This window comes from Equus przewalskii, chromosome 9 (genome assembly GCF_037783145.1).
Source record: "Equus przewalskii isolate Varuska chromosome 9, EquPr2, whole genome shotgun sequence".
In the NCBI taxonomy this organism is placed as follows: domain Eukaryota; kingdom Metazoa; phylum Chordata; class Mammalia; order Perissodactyla; family Equidae; genus Equus; species Equus przewalskii.
The window spans coordinates 24,700,790-24,721,482 of record NC_091839.1 but is presented as its reverse complement, the minus strand read 5'-3'; the positions used below and the strand labels follow the sequence as shown (position 1 = coordinate 24,721,482).

At 48.2% G+C, this 20,693-nt stretch overlaps 1 protein-coding gene across 13 annotated transcripts; it reads right to left on the bottom strand.

Annotated features, from left to right (window-relative positions):
* Positions 1–11,640: 11,640 nt before the first annotated feature.
* On the bottom strand, positions 11,641–20,030 carry LOC103542222 (zinc finger protein 34-like). 13 transcript variants are annotated; one of them, XM_070558667.1, is made up of 4 exons: positions 18,649–18,810; positions 18,056–18,188; positions 17,143–17,318; positions 15,168–16,521 (listed from the first exon to the last, which is right to left on the bottom strand). In XM_070558667.1, the coding sequence occupies exon 4, from the start codon at positions 16,454–16,456 to the stop codon at positions 15,467–15,469; it is 990 nt and encodes a 329-aa protein (XP_070414768.1). In that variant the 5' UTR covers positions 16,457–16,521; positions 17,143–17,318; positions 18,056–18,188; positions 18,649–18,810; the 3' UTR covers positions 15,168–15,466. The 13 variants fall into 13 exon arrangements, with proteins under 13 accessions (XP_070414767.1, XP_070414768.1, XP_070414771.1 ...); XM_070558670.1 differs by having other exon boundaries at positions 17,091–17,318; positions 18,649–18,802; XM_070558674.1 differs by having other exon boundaries at positions 18,130–18,188; positions 18,649–18,792.
* Positions 20,031–20,693: the final 663 nt, after the last annotated feature.

Here is a 20,693-nt window from a genome sequence, read left to right as displayed (position 1 = left end):
TCAATGTTTCTTCACTTGCTGTATGCTCTTAGGACTATTTCCAGAGACCTTAAATGGATGTTTTCTTTTTTTTTTTTAAGATTTTATTTGTTTCCTTTTTCTCCCCAAAGCCCCCTGGTACATAGTTGTATATTCTTCGTTGTGGGTCCATCTAGTTGTGGCATGTGGGACGCTGCCTCAGCGTGGTTTGATGAGCAGTGCCATGTCCGCGCCCAGGATTCGAACCGACAAAACACTGGGCCGCCTGCAGCGGAGCACGTGAACTTAACCACTCGGCCATGGGGCCAGCCCCTGGATGTTTTCTTTTTAAAGATAATTTTCACCCTTTTCCTAGGCTGCAGGTCTGCAGTGCTGTCATACTGGAAGTGGAACTCTCCACCCGTGCATCTTAAAATCACTTTGTTAATTCACCAGCGATGCCCATGTCCGTAAATATAATCGACATGTTCATTCCTTGTCTTCTTCACTCCGCACCATTCAATTAATCCTTCATTCTTGAAACACTCTGTTCTCTTGGCTTCCATAGGACCACACTCATCTTGTTTTGTCCTGCTATTCTGGTTTCAGCTGCTCAGTCTTGTTTGCTCCCTCCTCATCTAATATTCAACATAACCATCGATCCTGTTTCATACATAGAATTTGACTGTCATGGGTACTAGTTGCAAAGGCAGAGAGAGAATAATCAAAGCAGAAAGTCGCCACAGACATTCTAAACTCCACCAGGAGAGTGAGTTCTACCATCTTCCAGGCCTGGGTTTCCCCGTTGAAGCAGCCCCTACAGAGAGTGCACGCGAGGAAGAGTGGCTCACAGACGCTCAGTGAAGCAGATGCTATTTTTGGCTTTACAAAAGCCAAATAGTCATTTTCCCTTCTACTCAGTTTAAGCTAGGGTTGAATGTGTGACTGGATACCTGAAAATGAGATGTAAGAGAAAGTGTTCTGGGAGGATTCGGGGAAGGAAAGAAAAGACATCTCTGTGGATAGAAGAAAGTCCTACAGAGGGCTACGCCGGGCCACATGGAGCCATCTACTTCTTGTGTTTGAGTGAGCTGAGAGGGCTTCCTGCCCTCTGGCAACCATGAGGAGAAGACCCGGACGATCAGACATGCCAGCCAGTCCAGGGTGCTGAACACTGAACCTTTGAACTAAGGATAACAGCTGTGTATTTTTAGGCATTGTGTTACTTGTTTCAAAAAGAAAAACTCTTATTTGTGTCAAATGGAGCCATCCACATCTGCATACCTACACGTCATTGTTTATTTATACCTGTCCTGAGCAGATCAGCAGGAGAAAATACAGCTTGCCCAAAATGTTCTTTTTTTTTTTGAGGAAGATTAGCCCTGAGCTAACATCTGCTGCCAATCCTCCTCTTTTTACTGAGGAAGACTGGCCATGAGCTAACACCCATGCCCATCTTCCTCTACTTTATATGTGGGATGCCTACCACAGCATGGCTTGCCAAGTGGTGCCATGTCTGCACCCGGGATCCGAACTGGTGAACCCCCGGCCGCTGAAGCGGAAGGTGTGCACTTAACTGCTGCGCCACTGGGTGGCCCCCCAAAGTGTTCTTAAGTGAACACATGGGTATATCCTTGGGTCACTGCACAAATGCACTTTCATAGTATTTGCTTTTTTTGTCTCCAGTTTAACTTCTTTCACATTCCCCCATCTCTGATAGTGTGTTTTTTGTTTTGCTGGGAAAGATTCACCATGAGCCAACATCCACTGCCAACCTTCCTCTTTTTCTTATTTTTTCCCTCACCAAAGCCCTAACACACAGCTGTACATACTAGTTGTAGGTGCTTCTAGTTCTGTGTGAGCCACTGCCACACCATGACTACTGACAGACGACTGGTATGGTTCCACGCCCGGGAAATGAACCTGGGCCACCGAAGTGGAATGTGCCAAACTTTAACCACTAGGCCATCAGGGCTGCCTTCCCTCATATTGTTTCTTGGATGTCAAAGCTGTACTGTATTCTCCTCTTTATAATGGCAGTTCCTTTAGTGATGGTTTTCATCTAATCTCTCCACTTCAATGCATGGAACCAACGTACAGGTGGGGCAAATGGAAAACAGCTTTAAATCAAAGTACATCAGCAACTATATTCAATATAAAAAGAATAAGTGTTCCAATTAAAAGGCAGAGACTGACAACCTGGTATAAAAAAAAATCATATGTTGGTTGAAGACAAAAAGCCCAGATATAGGGACATATAAGGGGACAGACATACCCAAGTTGACCATAAAAAAATTGGAAAAATTTATACCACCATCCTAGTCTTGCTGCTGTAACAAAAATACTGAAACTGGGAGGCTTATAAACAACAGAAATTTATTTCTCACACTTCTGGAGGCTGGGAAGTCCAAGATCTAGGCACTGGCAGATTCAGTGTCTGGTGAGAGCCCGCCTCCTGGTTCGTGGATGATGCCTGATCAGCGCATCCTCACGTGGAGGAAGGGGCAAGGGATCTCTCTGGGATCTCTTTTATAAGGGCACTAGTCCCACCAGGACAGAGCCCTCATGACCTAATCACCTCCCAGAGGCCTTACCTCCTAATACCATCTCTTTGGGGGTTAGGATTTCCTATTATGAATTTGGGGGGACATAAACATTCAGTCTGTCACACTGTGCAAATACTAATCAAAATAAAGCTAGTTTAGTCCTACTAATATCAGACAAGGTAAACTTGAAGGCCAAACATTACACTTAGAGATAAAATGGAGCATTTTACAAAATCCACAGGGTGAATTTCCCAAGAAGAAATAAAATTCTACAGTCTAAATGTATTCTTAATGAAGGACATACCTTCTGAAAACATAGCAAAGCAAAAACCAATACAGGTATAAAGAGAAAGGCAAAACAGCCACCACAGAGGGACATTCAGCATCCATGGCTCAGTCATTGATAGAACAAGTTCTTGGTCACATCAGACCTGTCTTTGTTCAAATGTAGGACTCGGATCATGGTACGTGGTGCCTTGCAAGCATTCTATCAGCACTAGCCTTTTTTTTTTTTTTTTACCTGACTTTAAGTTTTTTACTTTACTGCACCCTTGAGTTAATTTCTTGAACGTATAATAATGTGCATTCACATTATTGGTTGAATTAATGGTTGATCCTTAACGTACCCATGTGCCTCCTGGATCAGCCAGGTTACATCCTTTTCCCCACTATTCTCCCAGGGGGGTCAAGTAACCAGCACCCATGACATCCCCCGTGGTACCCCTGGGAATCTGTACCTGAGATTCAAACACAGTTTCTCTTACTCCAATCCCATGGTATTCAACCTCTTAGCTACAATGATAGACAAAATTCTGCCATTAAGACAAAGGCCAGAGACATGGTTAGGTTGGGTCAATGGTTGAAGCTCAGATTTGGGATTAGTGGTATGGATGCAACAGCACTGAGGTAAGGGATGAAAGCACTAGATAGGGATAAGTTATTGTCAATAAAAATTTAGAAGTATTAGTTCCCATTTATTAAGCACTGAATCTATACCATACTCTGTGCTACATATTAGGAGTTGGGACCTGAGTTTAGTACCCAAAAGGTAAGTGGAAATATTGAACAGAACGCCCAGTAGGTGTTCTAATATGTTCATTGGATGCTGCATATGTGAACTGGTCAGAGGGAGTAATGGAACACTGCTTCCCTGCTTCAGCTGCCCGTGAGTCAAAGCATAGATCTCATCAGATAACTGAGATATCTGTCTCAGATAGTCTGCCTTGGCTCTTTGGAGGGAATCCCAGAATCCAGGGATGTTTCCTGGAAAGTGGCAGCTGGCCCTGTGAGTTCATGGTGCTTTGCATGGAGTTCGGAGCCTCCTGGCAGCTCGTTATTTGGCCTGTTTTCATGCCTGGGTCGGGAGAGAAACTGCGAATCAAAAATGAACACACCTTTCCTTTACTGAGCACTTGTCATCTACAAGGTCCTATGAAATGTGTAGTAAGTGTTGTATGTACTGTGGTTCTTAAATCCTACCTTTCACTCCTTCTCCTACAAAGTTCCTGACAGTGAAGTTCTGTGTGTCAGTACTTATAGGTTAAAAAAATGGTACCACTGTAATCAGGAGCTGGGCCTCCACCAATAATGCAGGGCTCCCTCAGCAAAAGATGCTGGAATTCAGGCCTCTGTCCTAAAGACTCAGTGAAGTTTCAGGTCCTCCTTGCCCAAAGGGAAGACCCTCAGACCATGTTCTCCATCTATCAAGAGGACAAGTGGCTGGCACAGAGAAAGTGTGGGTCACGTCTAGGTCTGGCTCCTGGAGACAGGCCCACGGACCCTGCCGCTGTCTGCCTGTCCCACAGGAACAGCGCAAGAGGCCCAGCTGTGGGGAAGGGCAGGAAAGGAAAAAAGATACAAGAGGAGGGCTCCCTCATGCCTTGATAAATGAGGACATTCTTTTGAAAATTGTGCCTCTGAGGAAAGTGCAAAGAAACCTATTCAGAAACATGCATTTTCAGCTTCACAGGGAACTCGCCCACCTGTGAAATGAATATTTGGTTCCGGACAGTCAGATTGGTGACATCTCCATTGAGAAGAATTTGCTCAAAGGGTGGAAAGAAGTTTTGGAAATGTGAGATGAAAGGTCTTCCTCCCGCACCTACACCTGGAACTCAAGTAAGGAAGGGAAGGTCCTCTCCCCGAGCTCCGCCAACAGCACTGAGCTCTCCATCTCCATTTACTGAATTACACAGATGACTGCAGCGAATCAGGGATCACACTGACTGCTAAGGATTCTAACTTTACAGAAGAGGTGACTCATTTCTCTTCATAAGAGAGTTCCCGATGTCCCTTGACCTCGTTTAGTTAAAAGCCACTCTGCCTCAGATTTAATCAGCCGAGTGAAATTCAATTTTCAGAAGCATTCAATAATCAATGGCTGGTATTATTAGTAACATTTAAAGATTCCTTCGTTTATTTGTTCCTTCAACAAACATTTATTAAACAACCAGCTAATGCTTAGTAGGCACAGGACGGGCCCCCCAGCAATCCCTCGCCACAGGCCAGCTGGCCCTTTACGCTGTGGAGAGAGGCAAGTGCTGTGTCAGCACTCTGCCCTGCAGCCTACTGTTAGATATTTTCCAGCACGCTGCTGAACACAAACAAGTAAAAAAATCTAAAAAAGCGTTTCATGTGCTGTGACAGCAATCCACACAAAACACAAGAGGGAAGTGCTGGGCTCAGACTGGACTTAGTGCCCAGCCCCGGACCGTCTCTGGCGGTCGATAGAGGGTAAACTCTGGCCAGAGGTTCTTATTTCTCTGATTCTTCCTAGGGGAGATGAGAGGTATGTAGTGGAGGCAGATTGTGGCTTCTCACAAGCATTCCTTCTGTAAGCAGCTCTCCCCTCCCACCTCTTTCATCCTATCAACTCCAGCGCATACTCCAGTCCTCAGATTAACGAACATGTCTACAGGCTGGGCTTCACCGACCACCTAGACCACATTAGACTTCCTCCACTCTGATCCTGGTGGAGTCCTGAATTCCCTGTGGAGGGACAAGAATCCCCCACAGTCCCCTAATAAATAAGAACATAGACGCAAGAAAACCCTAACCTTTCCTTGAGTCTCCACTCGGTTACTGAGTGGCTATAGGAAAGTAATTAAACCTTTTTGAGCCTTAGTTTCCGTGTATGAGAGGAGATATTGCATACACAGTGCTTTGCATCATAAAACAAGCCAGGGCAATATTCTGCCTTGTTTTATGCATTCTGCCACACAAGTGTTCTAGAAATTTCCATTTGATATGAAAGTTCCAAGGAATTTTTTGGCAGAGTACACTGGGAGCATAAGCTGGGGCATTTGCAGTGGGTGGTGCTCCATGAGGTTTCCTAGTTATTATTGTTCTACGCAGTTGGGTTGGAGGCAAATATCTTTGCCTGTCCAAGATGATGGCCATTCCCAGTGCAATATGGTCCCCAATGACCAGTGTGTGGGCATGCACAGGGAGCCTGGGCTGGCTATTACACGGCCTCCATAAATGAACACATGATGAAAAAAGTCAATGGCTGTTGCCCATGTATATATCAACTTTTTACTCTATCCTTGAATGTTAAATATTCATAAAATCCCAAGATAATACCTATCCTTAAACCTTAGAGAAATTTTAGAAAAAAAATTATATTCAAATTTCTGCACTTATCAATTAGCCTGAATGAAAGTTTAAGTTTTTGTGATATAGACATAATTACATAAAGCTGTGGCATTGGTACCATGCCACTGTCATTTGGGCTTATGTTAACTAATGACCCCCATGTGTCTTGACATCAAGGAACTGGCAAATTCCTTTTTTTTTTTAAAAGATTTTATTTTTCCTTTTTCTCCCAAAGCCCCCTGGTACGTAGTTCTGAATTTTTAGTTGTGGGTCCTTCTAGTTGTGGCATGTGGGATGCCGCCTCAGCATAGCTTGATGAGTGGTGCCATGTCCTTGCCCAGGATCCGAACCAGCAAAACCCTGAGCCACTGAAGCAGAGCATGCGAACTTAACCACTTGGCCATGAGGCTGGCCCCAGTAACTGACAAATTCTTAGAAGGAGAAAACTGGTAAGTTCTTACAAGGAGAAAAATTGTGCAAGTAAATGAGCAGCAGCACCTTGACATTAGAAGGAAGTTAAACATCCTAATTTTGTTCTCCTCTGATTGGGTTATTTCAAAGTTCCTATCCTCTAGATCACTGATTCTATCTTCCATTTGGCCTACTTTGATATAGATGCTCTCTATTACATTTTTCATTTCATTCATTGAATTCTTCAGCTCTAGAATTTCTGTTTGGTTCTTTTTTATTATTTCTATCTCTTTCTTAAATTTCTCATTTGTTCATGTATTTTTTTCCTGATTTCATTGAATTGTCTTTCTTGTAGCACATTGAGTTTCTTCAGAATAGCTATTTTGAATTCTTTGTCAGCTAGATCACTAAATTCCATGCCTTTGAGCTTGGTTTTTGGAGGATCATTGTTATCTTTTGGTGATGACATGTTTCCTTGATTCTTCATGTTCCCTGTTGTCTTGCATTGCTGCTTTCGCATTTGAAGGAGCAGATACCGCCTCAAATCTTGGTTAGTTGCTTTCAGGTGGGAGATGCTGTTTAAAGGTCCTGTTATATCTGGGGTTTCCTTTGAACTTATATGGATACACCCTGCTCCCCACTTTCTGCTCCCCACTTTCTGCTCCCTCTTGTGGTAGAATTCTTGAGCTTTTACGTCTTCCCTGGTTTGTACAACTTACCAGGCTGACTGCTGGAAACATCTCTTGTTTTCCAGAAGGTGGCACTATAGCTCCAGTTTATGGTTTCTCCTTTGCCCACACACACACAAAAATGATAATTATGTGACACGATAGAAGGATTAGGTAACACTGTGGTGCTAATCATATTGCAGTTTATAAATGTATCAAATCAACACATTGTACACCTTAAACTTATACAATGTTATATATAAATTATGCCTCAATAAAAAAATAAAAATAAAAATACATGTAATAAAAAAATCATGCACTTTTTGAAAGGATGCAATAAGGATGCATCCCTTCTGAGATATTCCTGCCAAGCATTCATAATGTGAATCAAGAGGAAACATCAGACAAACTCAAAATGAGACACTCCACAAAATAAATTGCCTGTAATCTTCCAAAGTGTCAAGACGAAAAAAGTCAAATAAAGAAAAAGAACCTTTTCCGGTCTGAAGGAGTCTGAAGAGACAGGACAGGTAAATAGCAACATGTAATTCTGACCTGTCTACTTTCACTACTAAGGACTTTATTGAAATAATTGGTGAAATTTGATTAGGGAGTGAGGATTAGATCGTAGTAAGTATCAATGTGAATTTCCTGGATTTCGTGATTGTATTGTGGATATGTAAGCTAAAATCCTTGTTTTTAGGGAATATACACTAAAGTAACCAGGGGGTTAGGGTTCCGGGTTAGAAGATAACTCTCAAATGTTTTGTGAAAATAAAAGCCAATTTTGCTGTACTTTGAATTTTTTGTAAATTTGAGATAGTTTCAAAATAAAAATTGTATACAAAAATGGAAAAATTAAAATTGAAAACTCAATGTATTGGTTTGAAACAGAGAAACAGTTGTGAGAGAAATGCTGTACCAGAATGACAGAACAATAGACATTTATATTGTGCTGAAGATGATGTGAGAACCTGCAGGCAGGAGCGCTTAACCATGTGGCAGTAGGAGTGAAATGGATCAAAGCACTTTGGAAAGTTTTTTGCACCATATCTTAAAAACACTGGTAATGCATCACTCCCCAACCTCCAGAAGTTGTATTCACCTGTCTGTGTCCCACCTGGAAAAGTTCTCTTGCTCATGTGCACTGAGACACATCCCAATATGTAAATAGCAGGATTTTTGTAATATCATGCAGCAAAGACAGGAGAATTAATAATTGTGAAACAGCTATACAACAGAATAATAATCAACAATATCTGTAGTTCGGACTAAGAAACAATAGTGAACATGAATAAACTAAAGTTATGGGCAAAAACATGCATGAATGGCATAAACAAAATATTAACCAAAAAAAAACACACAGAGAACGATTCCATTTGCACGCATTTTGAAAACGTATGATAAAACCCTAAGGAAAGCAAAGGGATGAAAAACAAAAAATTCAGATCTTTGGTCACTTTGTGTAGAAAGGGGAAAATGCATTTCTAGAGTGTCTTTGAGGAGTGTCCCTGCGTGGGAGCCCCTCTGGGTTTTATCCCTAAAATCACCCTCATCATTACCAATTATAGCCAAATTAAGACTATCTGGTTTGAAAAATAAGTCTAGTTTCAATAAATTTGGCCCAATTATTTACATAAGTACAGCAAGAATAGTAGTTGATCCTATAGGCTCTTTTAAATCTGCTTTGCTGGAACTTTTCATAAGGAATCTCAGATTGAATTTTAAAGGCCTCTCAAGACCGGGAAAACCAAGCCACGGACTTGTCATCAGACTTTGCTGGCAGTACCTATAGATTTGGGTGGGTTCCTCTCTTCTCTTGAGGTTCCCCAAAATATTCTGAGGTTTCTTGCACCTGCCAGGGAAGTGGCCTTCTTTATTCACCCGGTAAGGTTGCTAATCCTCACAGTGCACATAGGGAGTTGTGCCTCCTATATGGCAGCAGAGGGAGCTGAGGCTCAAAGAGAAGGCGACAGGGCAAAGCATCTTTGGGCTGCTGGAAGGACCCGATGAGATGATGTCAAGTGGTTGGCAGAATTTCTGCAGCCTAGTGTGTGCTCAGCTAATGACATTTAGTTGTTTTTATGATCACGGTTGCTTGGTTATTATTATTAGATGTCTTTGACCAGCAAATTAGATGCATTTTGACCTGCCAACTGGTCCCAGCAGTCAGGCTATCTCTCCAGCACAGTGATGGACCCTGACTTTGAGCTGGTCGTGGCCCCCATGAGCCAAAGCTTCTCAGCCTCCCTTGCAGCTGTGTTCTGGGCCATGGGACGTGGACAGAAGTGTGTACCCCCTCCATCCACCTTCACCCAATCTCTCTCTTCCTTAAATGTCACTGCACTTCCCAGAAATGGTCCCTAGGGTAACCCTGCCCCACCTCCCTCCCCCAGCCTGGGTGCAGGAAGAACTTACTTTCTCATGGTCCCTTAGGATCTTGTACTTTTGGTCATCACAGCACTTTTCACACTCTTCTGGGTGCCCATTCACTTGTCTGCGGACCCCTGCCAACACCACCCCATCCTGGAGGGCTGCATGGTGCAGCCGACACCCTCACCCCGGGGGGGCACTCTGTGTCTGAGGAAGAAGTGAGGAGGTTCTTCCTGGACTATAATGCCTGGCTCTCCACCTGGGCTGCACCTGGGAGCTTCTTTCTTCTCCCCCCACCACCCCTGCAGCTTTATTGAGATATTGTTACCACATAAATGGGTTCTCCTACCTGATGTGCATTTTAAAAAGCCAATTATTACAGAATCAGCTTTTGGAAAAAGAAAACAGCTTTATTGCTAGATCCATCTGCAAGGAGACAGGAGGCATATGCTCTCAGATCTGTCTCCTGATCCAGGGCTTGGGGCAAAATCTTTGAGAGCAGAGGCAGGGCGGTCTGAAGTGTGGAGAGAGATGATCTGAGGTAAGAAGTGAGGTAATTGCTGATCTGAGCAAGTGTGATCAAGCTCCATGGCTCTCCATGGGACACATGTTCACAAAATGGTGGTGTTAGCATGATCTGAGGATGGAGTTTTCAGCCCCCTGACATCAAAAGGGTCACTTATCAGGCATTCGCACAGGCCCAGTTGAAGGGTTAGTGATCTCAACTGGCCTGAACTGAACAAGGGGTCTCAGTTTCTGAAAAACCCACTCTTAATTAGTCTGATAAGATGGAATCAGTTGAACTGGTCCTAGAGGGCCCGTGGTTACAATGATTGACAGATAACATTGTGTAACTTTAAGGTGTACAGCGTGTTGACTTGATACATTTGTATTATAAAATGCTTGCCACCACAGCACTAGTTAACACCTCCATCCTGTCACATCACTACCATTTCTTTAAAAGATCGGTGCAGCACCACCTGGGGCCGGCTGAAGCCCAGCCTCAGGGATGGACCCCCTGCCCCTCTAGATGATTCCAAGGTGCAAGAGGTTAAGTAGATGCCGTAATGTTGCCGCGAAGCTTTGCAACTGCAAAGGACCAGACGGTGCCATACTTTGGTGGCTATTCCAATTCTTATGAGCCTTCAAGAACCGAAAAAGAATCTTGTGACTTTCTCGAATCTGTAGGATCCTAGTGCTCCTTTCCTGACCGTGCCTGTGGGCAGAAGCTTCCTCCCCCCAATAAAGAACACCCATATCAGCCAAGTTTCCTAATCATTCTAATTTTGTCTCTTCTCCATCCCATTTTCAAACTTGAGTGCCTCAGAATCAACTGGAGGCCCAGGAAACACAGTTGCTGCCCCACCCCTGGAGTCTCTGGCTCCATAGTCTGGAGTGGGACCCTGGGAATTTGCATTTCTAACAAGCTCCCAGAAGGTGCAAATGTCGTTGGTTGGGGGACCACAGTTTGAGAACCACCAGCCAGAGGGTTTTTAGATTTTAATTTGCATGAAGTAGTAATGAGCTATTACTCAGGCTGGTCCTTAGCCACTGAGATAGATGCATCTACACCTCCCCCAGCCCTGTAGGGTGGATACAGACACGCTGGCGGGGAAAGGCATTGGGGACACAGGGAAGAGGGGCCATGTGTCACCATCAAACCTTCCAAAGGCTCGAAGGATCCCTCTGCTCAGGTGCAGGGACTATTCTGGTCTTGCTTAGAGTCAAAAAGGAAGACGGCATCTTTCCTGGGGGCAGGGGGAACTCAGCAATCCAGAAAGGGGTTACATGTTCTGACTCTGACACCAATTATATGTTTTTCTCACACACCACCAAGCAATTCCGCGGAACCAGCTGGGTGTCCTACAATTCAACTCACTTCTGACACTATCTATGCATCTGGAGACAGCATCAGATGCCACACATGAAGGGCTCAGTCCTCTTCAGAGCTCCTACCTCTTCAGAGCCCAGTCCAAAGTCCAGGATGTCACCTGTGCTTCTGACTGACCGGCTGTAAATCAGAGGTTCCCATGACCCCCTCCTCAGGTTCAGTTAATTTGCTAGAGCAGCTCACAGAACTCAGAGAAACATTTTACTTACTAGGTGACTGGTTTATTATATAAGAATATAAGTGAGGAACAGCCAGGTGGGAGAGACGCATAGGAGGAGGTATGAGGGAAGGGGTATGGGACTTCCATGCTCTCTGAATGCCCTATTCTCCCCAAAGCTCCACGTGTTCACCAACCTGGAAGCTCTCTGAACTCCATCCTTTGGGGGTTTTCTGGAAGCTTCATGACGTAGGCAGGACTGATTAAATCATTGGCCTTTGGCGACTGATTCATCCTGAAAGGTCTGACCCTCCAATCAGCTGGTTGGTTCCCATGGCAACTAGTCCATCCTCAGGTGCTTTCCAAAAGTCACCTTATTAACATATAAAAGGCCTTTATCCTTTTCATCACTAACGAAATGGGAGCTCTGTGTCAGGAATGGGGACAAAGACCAAATATATATTTCTTATTATACGTCACACCTGTATATGCCACGTAATCACCACAGCGTGGGAGGCAGGAAGATGGCGAGGCTAACAGCGAAGGTTTTGACAGTAAGTGGATGCACTGGGTTGTCTACTTGCTCAGTGGCCCCTCTGCCCAAGCGAGGGAGCTGCTCCGGGCCCAGCGTTCTCAGGGTGAACTGGGGAGTACAGAGAGGAGCCACATTCAGGGGGTTGTGGCGAAGGTTTAAACAGTAACGTAATCATTTTACAGGTTTTGGCACAAAACAAGGATTCAGTACATGGTAGCTATTATGAGCTGATACGAATTCTATTAAACAGATAGTATGTATCATTTTTGAAAGAAATTATATGCTAGCCCCTTCACATTTACTCTGAAAAGGAAAACAATCGCCAACAATCATTGAACACCTGTGCAGGGCCCTGACTTAAGACCTGTGTGCGCTTCCCATTGACTGTAACAAGCCTGGGAGGGGATCAGATCCGCCACTGAAACCCGAGGAATTGAAACTCTTGCCTTGGCTCCGGCTCTGTAGCTAGGTGGCGCCAGAGCCAAGATCCAGACCCAGGTCAAGATGCAGCAAGCAAACCTGTAACCAGGATGCATTATCAGGGGGCAGGAGCTCCCACCTGAGCTGGCTGTGGGGGGAGGGAGGTGAGGTCCCGGTCTCAGTAGTTTGCTTGGTGCCTGGTAAACGCTCTGATCCGTGGCAGCTTGCGTTAGCATTCACAAAGCAGAGACCTGGTCTAGATCAGTGGTCCTGTTAGCCCAAGGGGGGATCCTCTGCTCACCACAAGACATGCCAATAGTCAGAAGGCAAGGTGGGAGGAGAGAAAGGGTTTTTATTACAGCTTGCTAGCAAGAGGGAAGATGGCGGACTCATGTCTGAAAGAACCATCTCCCAGAACAAAGACTACAGGCCAGTTATATATGGGGCTGGCGTCCAGGTGGGCAAGGCGGCTGGTCTCTGGGTTGGGTAGACATCTGGTCCTAGGTCCTGATAGTCCTTTGTTTTACTGGATATGCATCACGGAATGGAGTAATGCCCTATGCCCTGATCTTTCAGTTGTCATTGATGATGGCTGTGAGCGTAGGTTCTCTGCCTGGGGGTCATCACATTCCTAGAGAACTCAAAAGACTACAGATATCACCATAAAGCAGCTGGGAGGGGCCACACAAGCTACAGAGCATGTCTGGGCTAGTTAATCAGAGGTCATTCAAAGTTACAATATGGTTTCTTTTCTACGGTATGGTTTCCCTTATGTCAATCTCGTGTTGAGCTGGTATCAGTCCCACTTGGTTTTTTGTTTTGTTTTCGTTTTTTCTTTTTAGGAAGACTGGCCCTGAGCTAACATCCGTGCCCATCTTCCTCTACTTTATATGTGGGCTTGACCAGCAGTGTGTAGGTCCGCACCCAGGATAGGAAAGGGGTGGGGGGGAGCAGCCAGCCAGCTCAGTCAACACCTTCCCCACAGCAACCGCAGCTGGAGGGCCGCAGTTTGACCACTAATTCCAGACCAAACCTAATGTGAAAAAAAGAAAGGAAGTAAAATCATAATAGCATTAGAGGGAATTCAATTACGTTGGGCCAGACTTCATAGGTTGAGGGTACAAGATCGCCCCCACTTTAGACATCAGCCACAAGCTCCAGGGCTCCTGGGCCACCCTCACTTCTGCACAGACCACCTACACATTCGAAGGTTTCCTACCCACCTCAGGTTCGGTAACTCGTTAGAATGACACAGAACTCAGGAAAGCTCTGTACTTACGGCTATAGTTTTATTATAAAGGATACAAACCAGGGCCAGCCGCAGGGAGGTGTGCGAGATCCCAGATGCAAAGCTCCCCATGTCCTCAGGATGTGGCCAGTTGATGTGTATCACCAACCAGGGGGCTCACCAAGCCTCGGGGGTGCGGGGTTTTTACTGGGGTTTCATCAAGTAGGCATGATGAGTGGATGACTGGCCGCCTCATTTAACTCAATCTCCAGCCCCCACTCCTCCTCACAAAGCCCAAACCGCCAATCACAGGGGTGGTCTTTCCGGCATGACCAGCCCCCATCCTGAAACTATCCAGGGGCCCACCACCATGAGTCACCTCGTTATCTTAAGCTCACGCAGGGTCCAAGGGGCCCACCATGGAATAACAAATTCCAAAGGTGTGAGGTTCCCTCCCAGGGACCAGGGAACACAGGCCAACCACTTCTTACTATCCAGCAGCCTGCAAGGCCAAAACATAGTTACCGATCATGATCATAGATGACCGATCATGAAGTCTGAGAACACGAAGAGTACACATTCTCCTGATTCTTTCTCAGGAAAGTGGAATAACAGCCACTGACACCTAACACACCTCCACTGGGCTGGGCAGACACTGTGCCTCCTGGCGGAGGCAGGGACCACCCCCCATCAATTCCCCATACACTGTCTTAGGGGAACTGTGGCTGCGACTTCAATTTGCCAGTGACCCTTGGGCCCAGCAGGGGGAAGAACCCTGGGGGGCCAGCAGCCTTGGCTGAGCCATTTTACTGGTGATTACTCATCTGAGAGTAAGGGATGAGACCAAGCCCCACGGGGTTGCCAGAAGAATGAAATGAGAGCATGTCCACCGGGGGTCTGACAAACGCTCAAGGAGCATCATCTTGATTACTAATTGCCTGGTGTTTAAGAGACGAGCCCCTTGGGCCCAGCTGCCAGGGTGGTACCTAGTTCCACGGTCTTGCACCAGAGGCCTCCCCTCCAGAGCCTGGGTTTTCCCACCTGTAACAGGGAGGTGACAACAGTACCAGCTCCGGGGTGGTGCAAGGAGTCAACACATTCTGTGAAGCACTCAGGACAGGGCCTGGCACACTCGGCCCTTTGCGCAGACTAGAAATAGAAAGCTCCTCACCCACGTTTATGGAGAAGCGGAAAAGGACCCCAGGCCCTGGTCTCCCGGCCTCCACAGAGGAAGGTTCTGAATCAGCACCCTCACCTCCTTGACCCTCCCACTCATAGCAGCTGACCGCACGGGGAGGGGCAGCCAAGGGGCCAGATGACCAATCACCCCTACACTCCAAGGTTCAACTCCAAACTAAGAGGCGTAGAAACTCCCAGACGACAAAATAAGGCTTTCCAATATATTTTTCAAATGGCACATTGAGGGCTCTAAAGAAGGCTCTGCTGTTGATTCTCTGCCCCAAATTCCGCCCCCTGTGTCTCCGAGGTAATGAGCTAAGCCGTGCCAACGCCTGGCCCGCACCTGGGACGCGGGTTGGCAGGTTTCCGCCAGTTTGGGACACAGGTTAGGGGGTGTGCAGCCCTAGAAGCTGGGCGAGGGCTGAGCCGCTCTAAGGGCCCTCCGCACTCCCCGTAGGCGTGGGGCCGCAGCAGGCAGGGGTCCCCCACCACGGTGCCGCCAGCGTCTACGCGCTTGCCGGGCGCCTGCCCTCCCCGGCGGGTGCCCTCACCGGCCGCGCCCGGGCGCACGCGTGCGTCCCGCGGTGGCGCGCCAGGTGCGCACACTTGCCAAAGGCCTTCCCGCACCGGTCGCACTCGAAGGGCCTCTCGCCCGAGTGCACGCGCAGGTGCTGCGCCAGGTAGGCGCGCTGGGTGAAGGCCTTGCCGCACACAGGGCATCCGAAGGGCCGTTCGCCCGTGTGGATCCTCCGGTGCTGCAGCAGGGCGGCGGACGAGCGGAAGGCTCTGCCGCAGTCCCCGCAGGCGTGCGGCTTCTGCGTCACGTGCACCTTCTGGTGGCGCGCGAGGTGCGCGCTCTGGCTGAAGGCCCGGCCACAGCGGACGCACGCGTATGGCCTCTCGCCCGTGTGCACGCGCCGGTGCTCTACCAGAGCCGAGCGGCGGGTGAAGGCCTTCCCGCAGGTGAGGCAGTCGTAGGGCCGCTCCCCGGTGTGCGTGCGCTTGTGCAGGATGAGCGAGGAGCTCTGCGAGAAGGCGCGGCCGCAGTCCCGGCACGCGTAGGGCCGCTCGCCCGTGTGCACGCGCCGGTGCAGGAGCAGCGCCGAGCTGTGGCTGAAGGCCTTGCCGCACTGCGCGCAGGGGAACGGCCGCTCGCCGGTGTGCGTCCTCTGGTGCACCGCCAGGGCCGAGGGGTAACTGAAGCCTTTCCCACACTCGCTGCACTTGAACGGCTTCTTGCCCGCGTAGATCCTCTGGTGGTCGAGCAGGTCCGAGCGCTGCTCAAAGCTCTTCCCGCAGATGGCGCACTGGTGATGACTCTCTGCCGAAGGAGCTTTCCGAGGCTTGCCGACAGGCCGGCTGGCAGTCTTCTCAAATCCATAACATGGGTGGCCTTCGTCCTCCACGATGGTCAGTTCCCCCAAGAGCGGCTCCTGGTCGTAGGGTGGGTCCTGCCTCCGGGCCTCTAGGGGCTCGGGACACTGAGGGACCTCCATCGCGTCCTCATGGGTTTACTCTCCAGAAACGTCCCTGTTCTGGTGCCTCCGCTAAGTTGCTCCAGCTGAAAGAATTTGAAAATGCACGTGTCATCCATGGGGTTCCCACAAAGGAAAAAAAGAATTCTGTTCTTGGGTGAGCACCCCTCACCGCCTGCACAGCTTAGGACGGGTGATGCACACAAAGGGCCCTGGCTCCAAACAGTTTATCCCAGCTCCACCTCCTAACAGCTGAGGGACCGTCTACAACACGTGGACTCGAATTCCTGCCTCCAGGTGGTGGTGTGGCTTAATGGATGCAGACAGCTCTGGTCCCTTCATCCCCTTATAAGGGCACCAATCCCATCGTGGGGGCCCCACCCCCATGACCTCATCCAAACCCAATTACCTCCCAAAGGCCCCACCTCCAGATACCATCACATTGGCCATTAGGGACGCAACATATGGATTTGGGGGAGGGGCGGGGCCCACAAACATTCAGCCCACCACAGAATGCCAGCAGCTTCTACACCCTGGTAGAGGCCAGGCAGCCGAGTCATCCCTAGCTGTTAGTTTAGGTGAAAGGTTGACTATTAGTTTAAATGAAGGGGTTAGTGACCGAATGAAGGAAGCCAAAGGGGGAACAAGCACACACCTCTTTAGGATTCAGGAATGAAAAAAGTGATGAATGTTAGAGCACAACAGACCTTTACAGATCATCCAGCTGGTGTTTCTCAATGCTACTACATGTTAGAATCTTCTGAGGAGTTTTAAAAACACAATGCACTGGGCTACAACCAAGAAAACTTGAAACAATCTCCGGAGGCAGGGCTGGGCACAGTATTCTTTTTTTTACAGTTCCCAAGTGGTTCTGATGTCCAACCTAGAGTGAGAACCGCTGAATGTTCAAAAATTATTTTTAAAATGAACCTTCATTGTACTGGCCCAAATGGAAAGCCAGTATCACTTGCCATAAAGAGAAGATTGGATTCTAACAGTAAATACAATGAAACCAAATACAATCTGATACAAAAGAGATGGGTAAGCGTTAGAGCTGTGAGGATATGCTTACTCTCTCAGTAATGAGAAAGTCAGGGAACAGAAAAAATAACAACTTCCTGACCACGGGCTTCAATGATGCCATCGCCTTATGCCTCCACGGGTCATGAGGGGCAGTGACCTAGTTACAGTCCTATTTCAGAGGGGAGGCGAGAGGGAAACATGACTGGCCCAGTTTTGCTACACAACTGGAAAAACAAACACGGATGAACAATGGGTGAAGGCCTATCTGAGACTAAGAGGAAAAAGATACTGCGACACCACAAAGGGAGGTCTGCATGGGTACCAGATTTACTGACTGCAATTTTAGCACGGAAAGCGACCTCCAAGTTCAATTGTACATCCCTTGGTTATTTTACAGATGGTGCAAGGTCAGACCACACAGCTTGCCCAAGGTCACCAAGCAAAGTCAGGGGTAGTGCCTGGACCAGAAGCTAGAATTAGAAGTCCATCCCCATGATTTTCCACTGGAGGAAACTCAGGGCTCCTCAAGGAGCCGTGGACCAGGTCACGCAGCAGTGAACACGACAAGGGCAGATTTCTGAAATTCCGGTGTCTTACCACCAAACCCTGTAGCATCTCTCGGGGAGAACAAAGTCATTGGTTGTGTGCCCAGAAGAAAGCTTAGTACTCACGAAACCCAATACGTCCAATTTGCAGATCAACACACTGAGACCCCAGAGGAGGGAGGGACCTGTTCAGATGCCAAACAAAAGACAACCTGATGACAAGCAGAGACGGTCATTGTGTCCAGGACACTGTCCTAAGGCTCTTTAATCTTCACAACATTACGAGTCAAGTTCTATCATCATCCTCATTTTAGATGGGGAAACTGAGGCACAGAGCCCATGTACCTTGCCTGGGATCTTAGAGCTAGTAAGGGGCAGAGAAGGAACTCCAAAGATCATTTCACAAAAAGGGAAACCGAGGCCCAGAGAGGATGAAAAGGTATCGGCCCACCCTTCCCGGGGTGGGGGATTCAGGGTGGGCGGCCCGGAGGAGGTGGCGCGGCTCAGAATCCATGACTCCAAATTTGCTCGCTCTCCCCGCGAGTGGCAGCTATGACGTCACATGCGAGCGAGGAGGAACTGTTACCGTGGAGACAGGGAATCCCATTCAGAAACCCGGGCAGGGGAGCCGAGGGTCGCACTCACCTCCCGGGGCACTTCGGAGCCTGCGCCTCTGGTTTGGGTAGGGAGGCCCTGAGCATGCGCAGACTCCACCTCCCCGCAGCGCGACCAGCGACACCGCCCAATTGCTGGAGCCTTGAGGACCCCCCAGCCTCCCCGACCGAAAACGCGCGGGGCCAACGCAATGCGCATGTGCACCCCTGACCCGTCCTTTAGGGCTGACGTAGTGGCCTCTCCGCCAATTAGAAGCCTTCTTCCAGCCTTGCCCCTCCTCATTCGTTAGGCTTCCGGCGTCTCGCTGTCTCCAAGGCAACCCTCCGCCAGAGGGCCTGGGAAAGAGCAGCCCAGAGGTTTCTGGGTATTGTAGTCTCAAAGGGGCAGAGAAACAGGAGGCGCACATTTTGGTAAAAAGGAGATTGTGATACAAATACCTACGTTCAGGCATGACTTTATGGATAGAAAGCGCCTGTAAGTGCTTTCGCCAACTGTTGTTTACTGGCGAAGTGGAAAGAAAGGAGGGGGTGGCCGCGGAGGCTTCTGGGAGTTGTAGTTCAGCACGCTGGGGACGGGCTGGGAGCTGGCGACCCCACCCTGGATACGGAAGTGGCCGCCGAGCGACAGGGCCGCTGATGACAGTGAGAAATGTCCGCGACCCAGGCGTTCCTGCTTTCTTTCCCTGGCTCCGCTTGTCAGGTCCTGCCACGGTGGCCGGCCCGTTTGCGAGCCTTGGAGTCGGTTATGGGGGCTCGACCGTCACTTGTGGACTTTTCTGAGCGCGTTGCGATCACCATGGTAACACCGCTCGCTCTCCGCCCCTTGCGTGGTGATGTCACGCGCCGAGCCCCGAGAGGAAGCAGTGGGCGCATGCGCCTGGGCAAGGCGGCTGTCGGGTGGGTCGTGGGACGGGAGGGGCTCTTGCCAACCCTGTACGTGGGGTTGGGGAAACCTTACCTGAATAATGATATATGTGCGAGCACCTGGTAGTGTGCCTGGGCGTCTGCTTTCTAGTAGGTGCTCAGAGACTTCTCTGGAATTCACTCACTCTTTTAAAAAAAGTTTTTTGCTCCCAATTTGGTGGGAAACTTGGACTTTCCATTTCACGCGTGTCTCCAATCAAAAGAAGTGACTAGTAGCTCTGGGGAGCACCCCCGCCTCCCCCTGCCTGCTCTGGGCCGTGATGACATGCTCGTGCTGTGCACTTATTCTTTCAACAGGTCATTATTAAATGCCCAGTAAATGCCGGTTGCCAAGGAGACAGCAGTAAACAAGCAGGGGAACAGCCTCGGACGTTGTGTTGGGAGCTCGGGTAGGAAGAAAGTGAACCCTGTTTCTCATCCTCAGCGTTATTGACATTTGGGTCTGATCTTCCCTTGGGGTGAGAGCCGACCTGCGCACTGTAAGATGATGAGCAGCATCCCTGGTCTCCACCCGCTAGATGCCAGGAGCAACACCCCGACCCCGCCCACCAGTCTGACGGCCCAAAGTGTCTCCAGACACTGACAAGCGTCCCCTAGGAGGGTAAAGTCAGCCCCCTTGAGAGCCACTGCTCTTCAAGGGGTTTTCCTAAGCACCCATCCTACTTTCAAATAACTTGGGCACCTGGTAAACTCTCGCCAGCTCCTTAAATTGTGACATCTGTGTATTTCAGGGATGCTGAGTGGATCTTAAAGGTTCTCATCACACACACAAAAAAGTAACTATGTGAGATGACAGATGTTAACTAAACTTATTGTGGTGATCATTTCGCAATATATACTTGTATCAAATCATTATCTTGTACACTTTAATATAATGTTGTATGTCAATTATATCATAATAAAACTGCAGGAGGGAATCTGATATCAATTGCTGTGATGAGCTGACAGGTTAACAAAACTCAATTTTAAAGATTTTCTTTTTACTTTTCCTTTTTCTCCCAAAGCCCGCTGGGTCATAGTTGTGTATTTTTAGCTGTGGGTCCTTCTAGTTGTCACATGTGGGACGCCACCCCAGCATGGCCTGATGAGCAGTGCCATGTCCATGCCCAGGACTTGAACGGGCAAAACCCCAGGCCGCCAAAGCAGAGCGTG

Bases quoted from the DNA above. Each gene is read 5' to 3' on its own strand.
- LOC103542222 (XM_070558677.1), bottom strand. From the start codon at position 16,456: ATGGAGGTCCCTCAGTGTCCCGAGCCCCTAGAGGCCCGGAGGCAGGAC.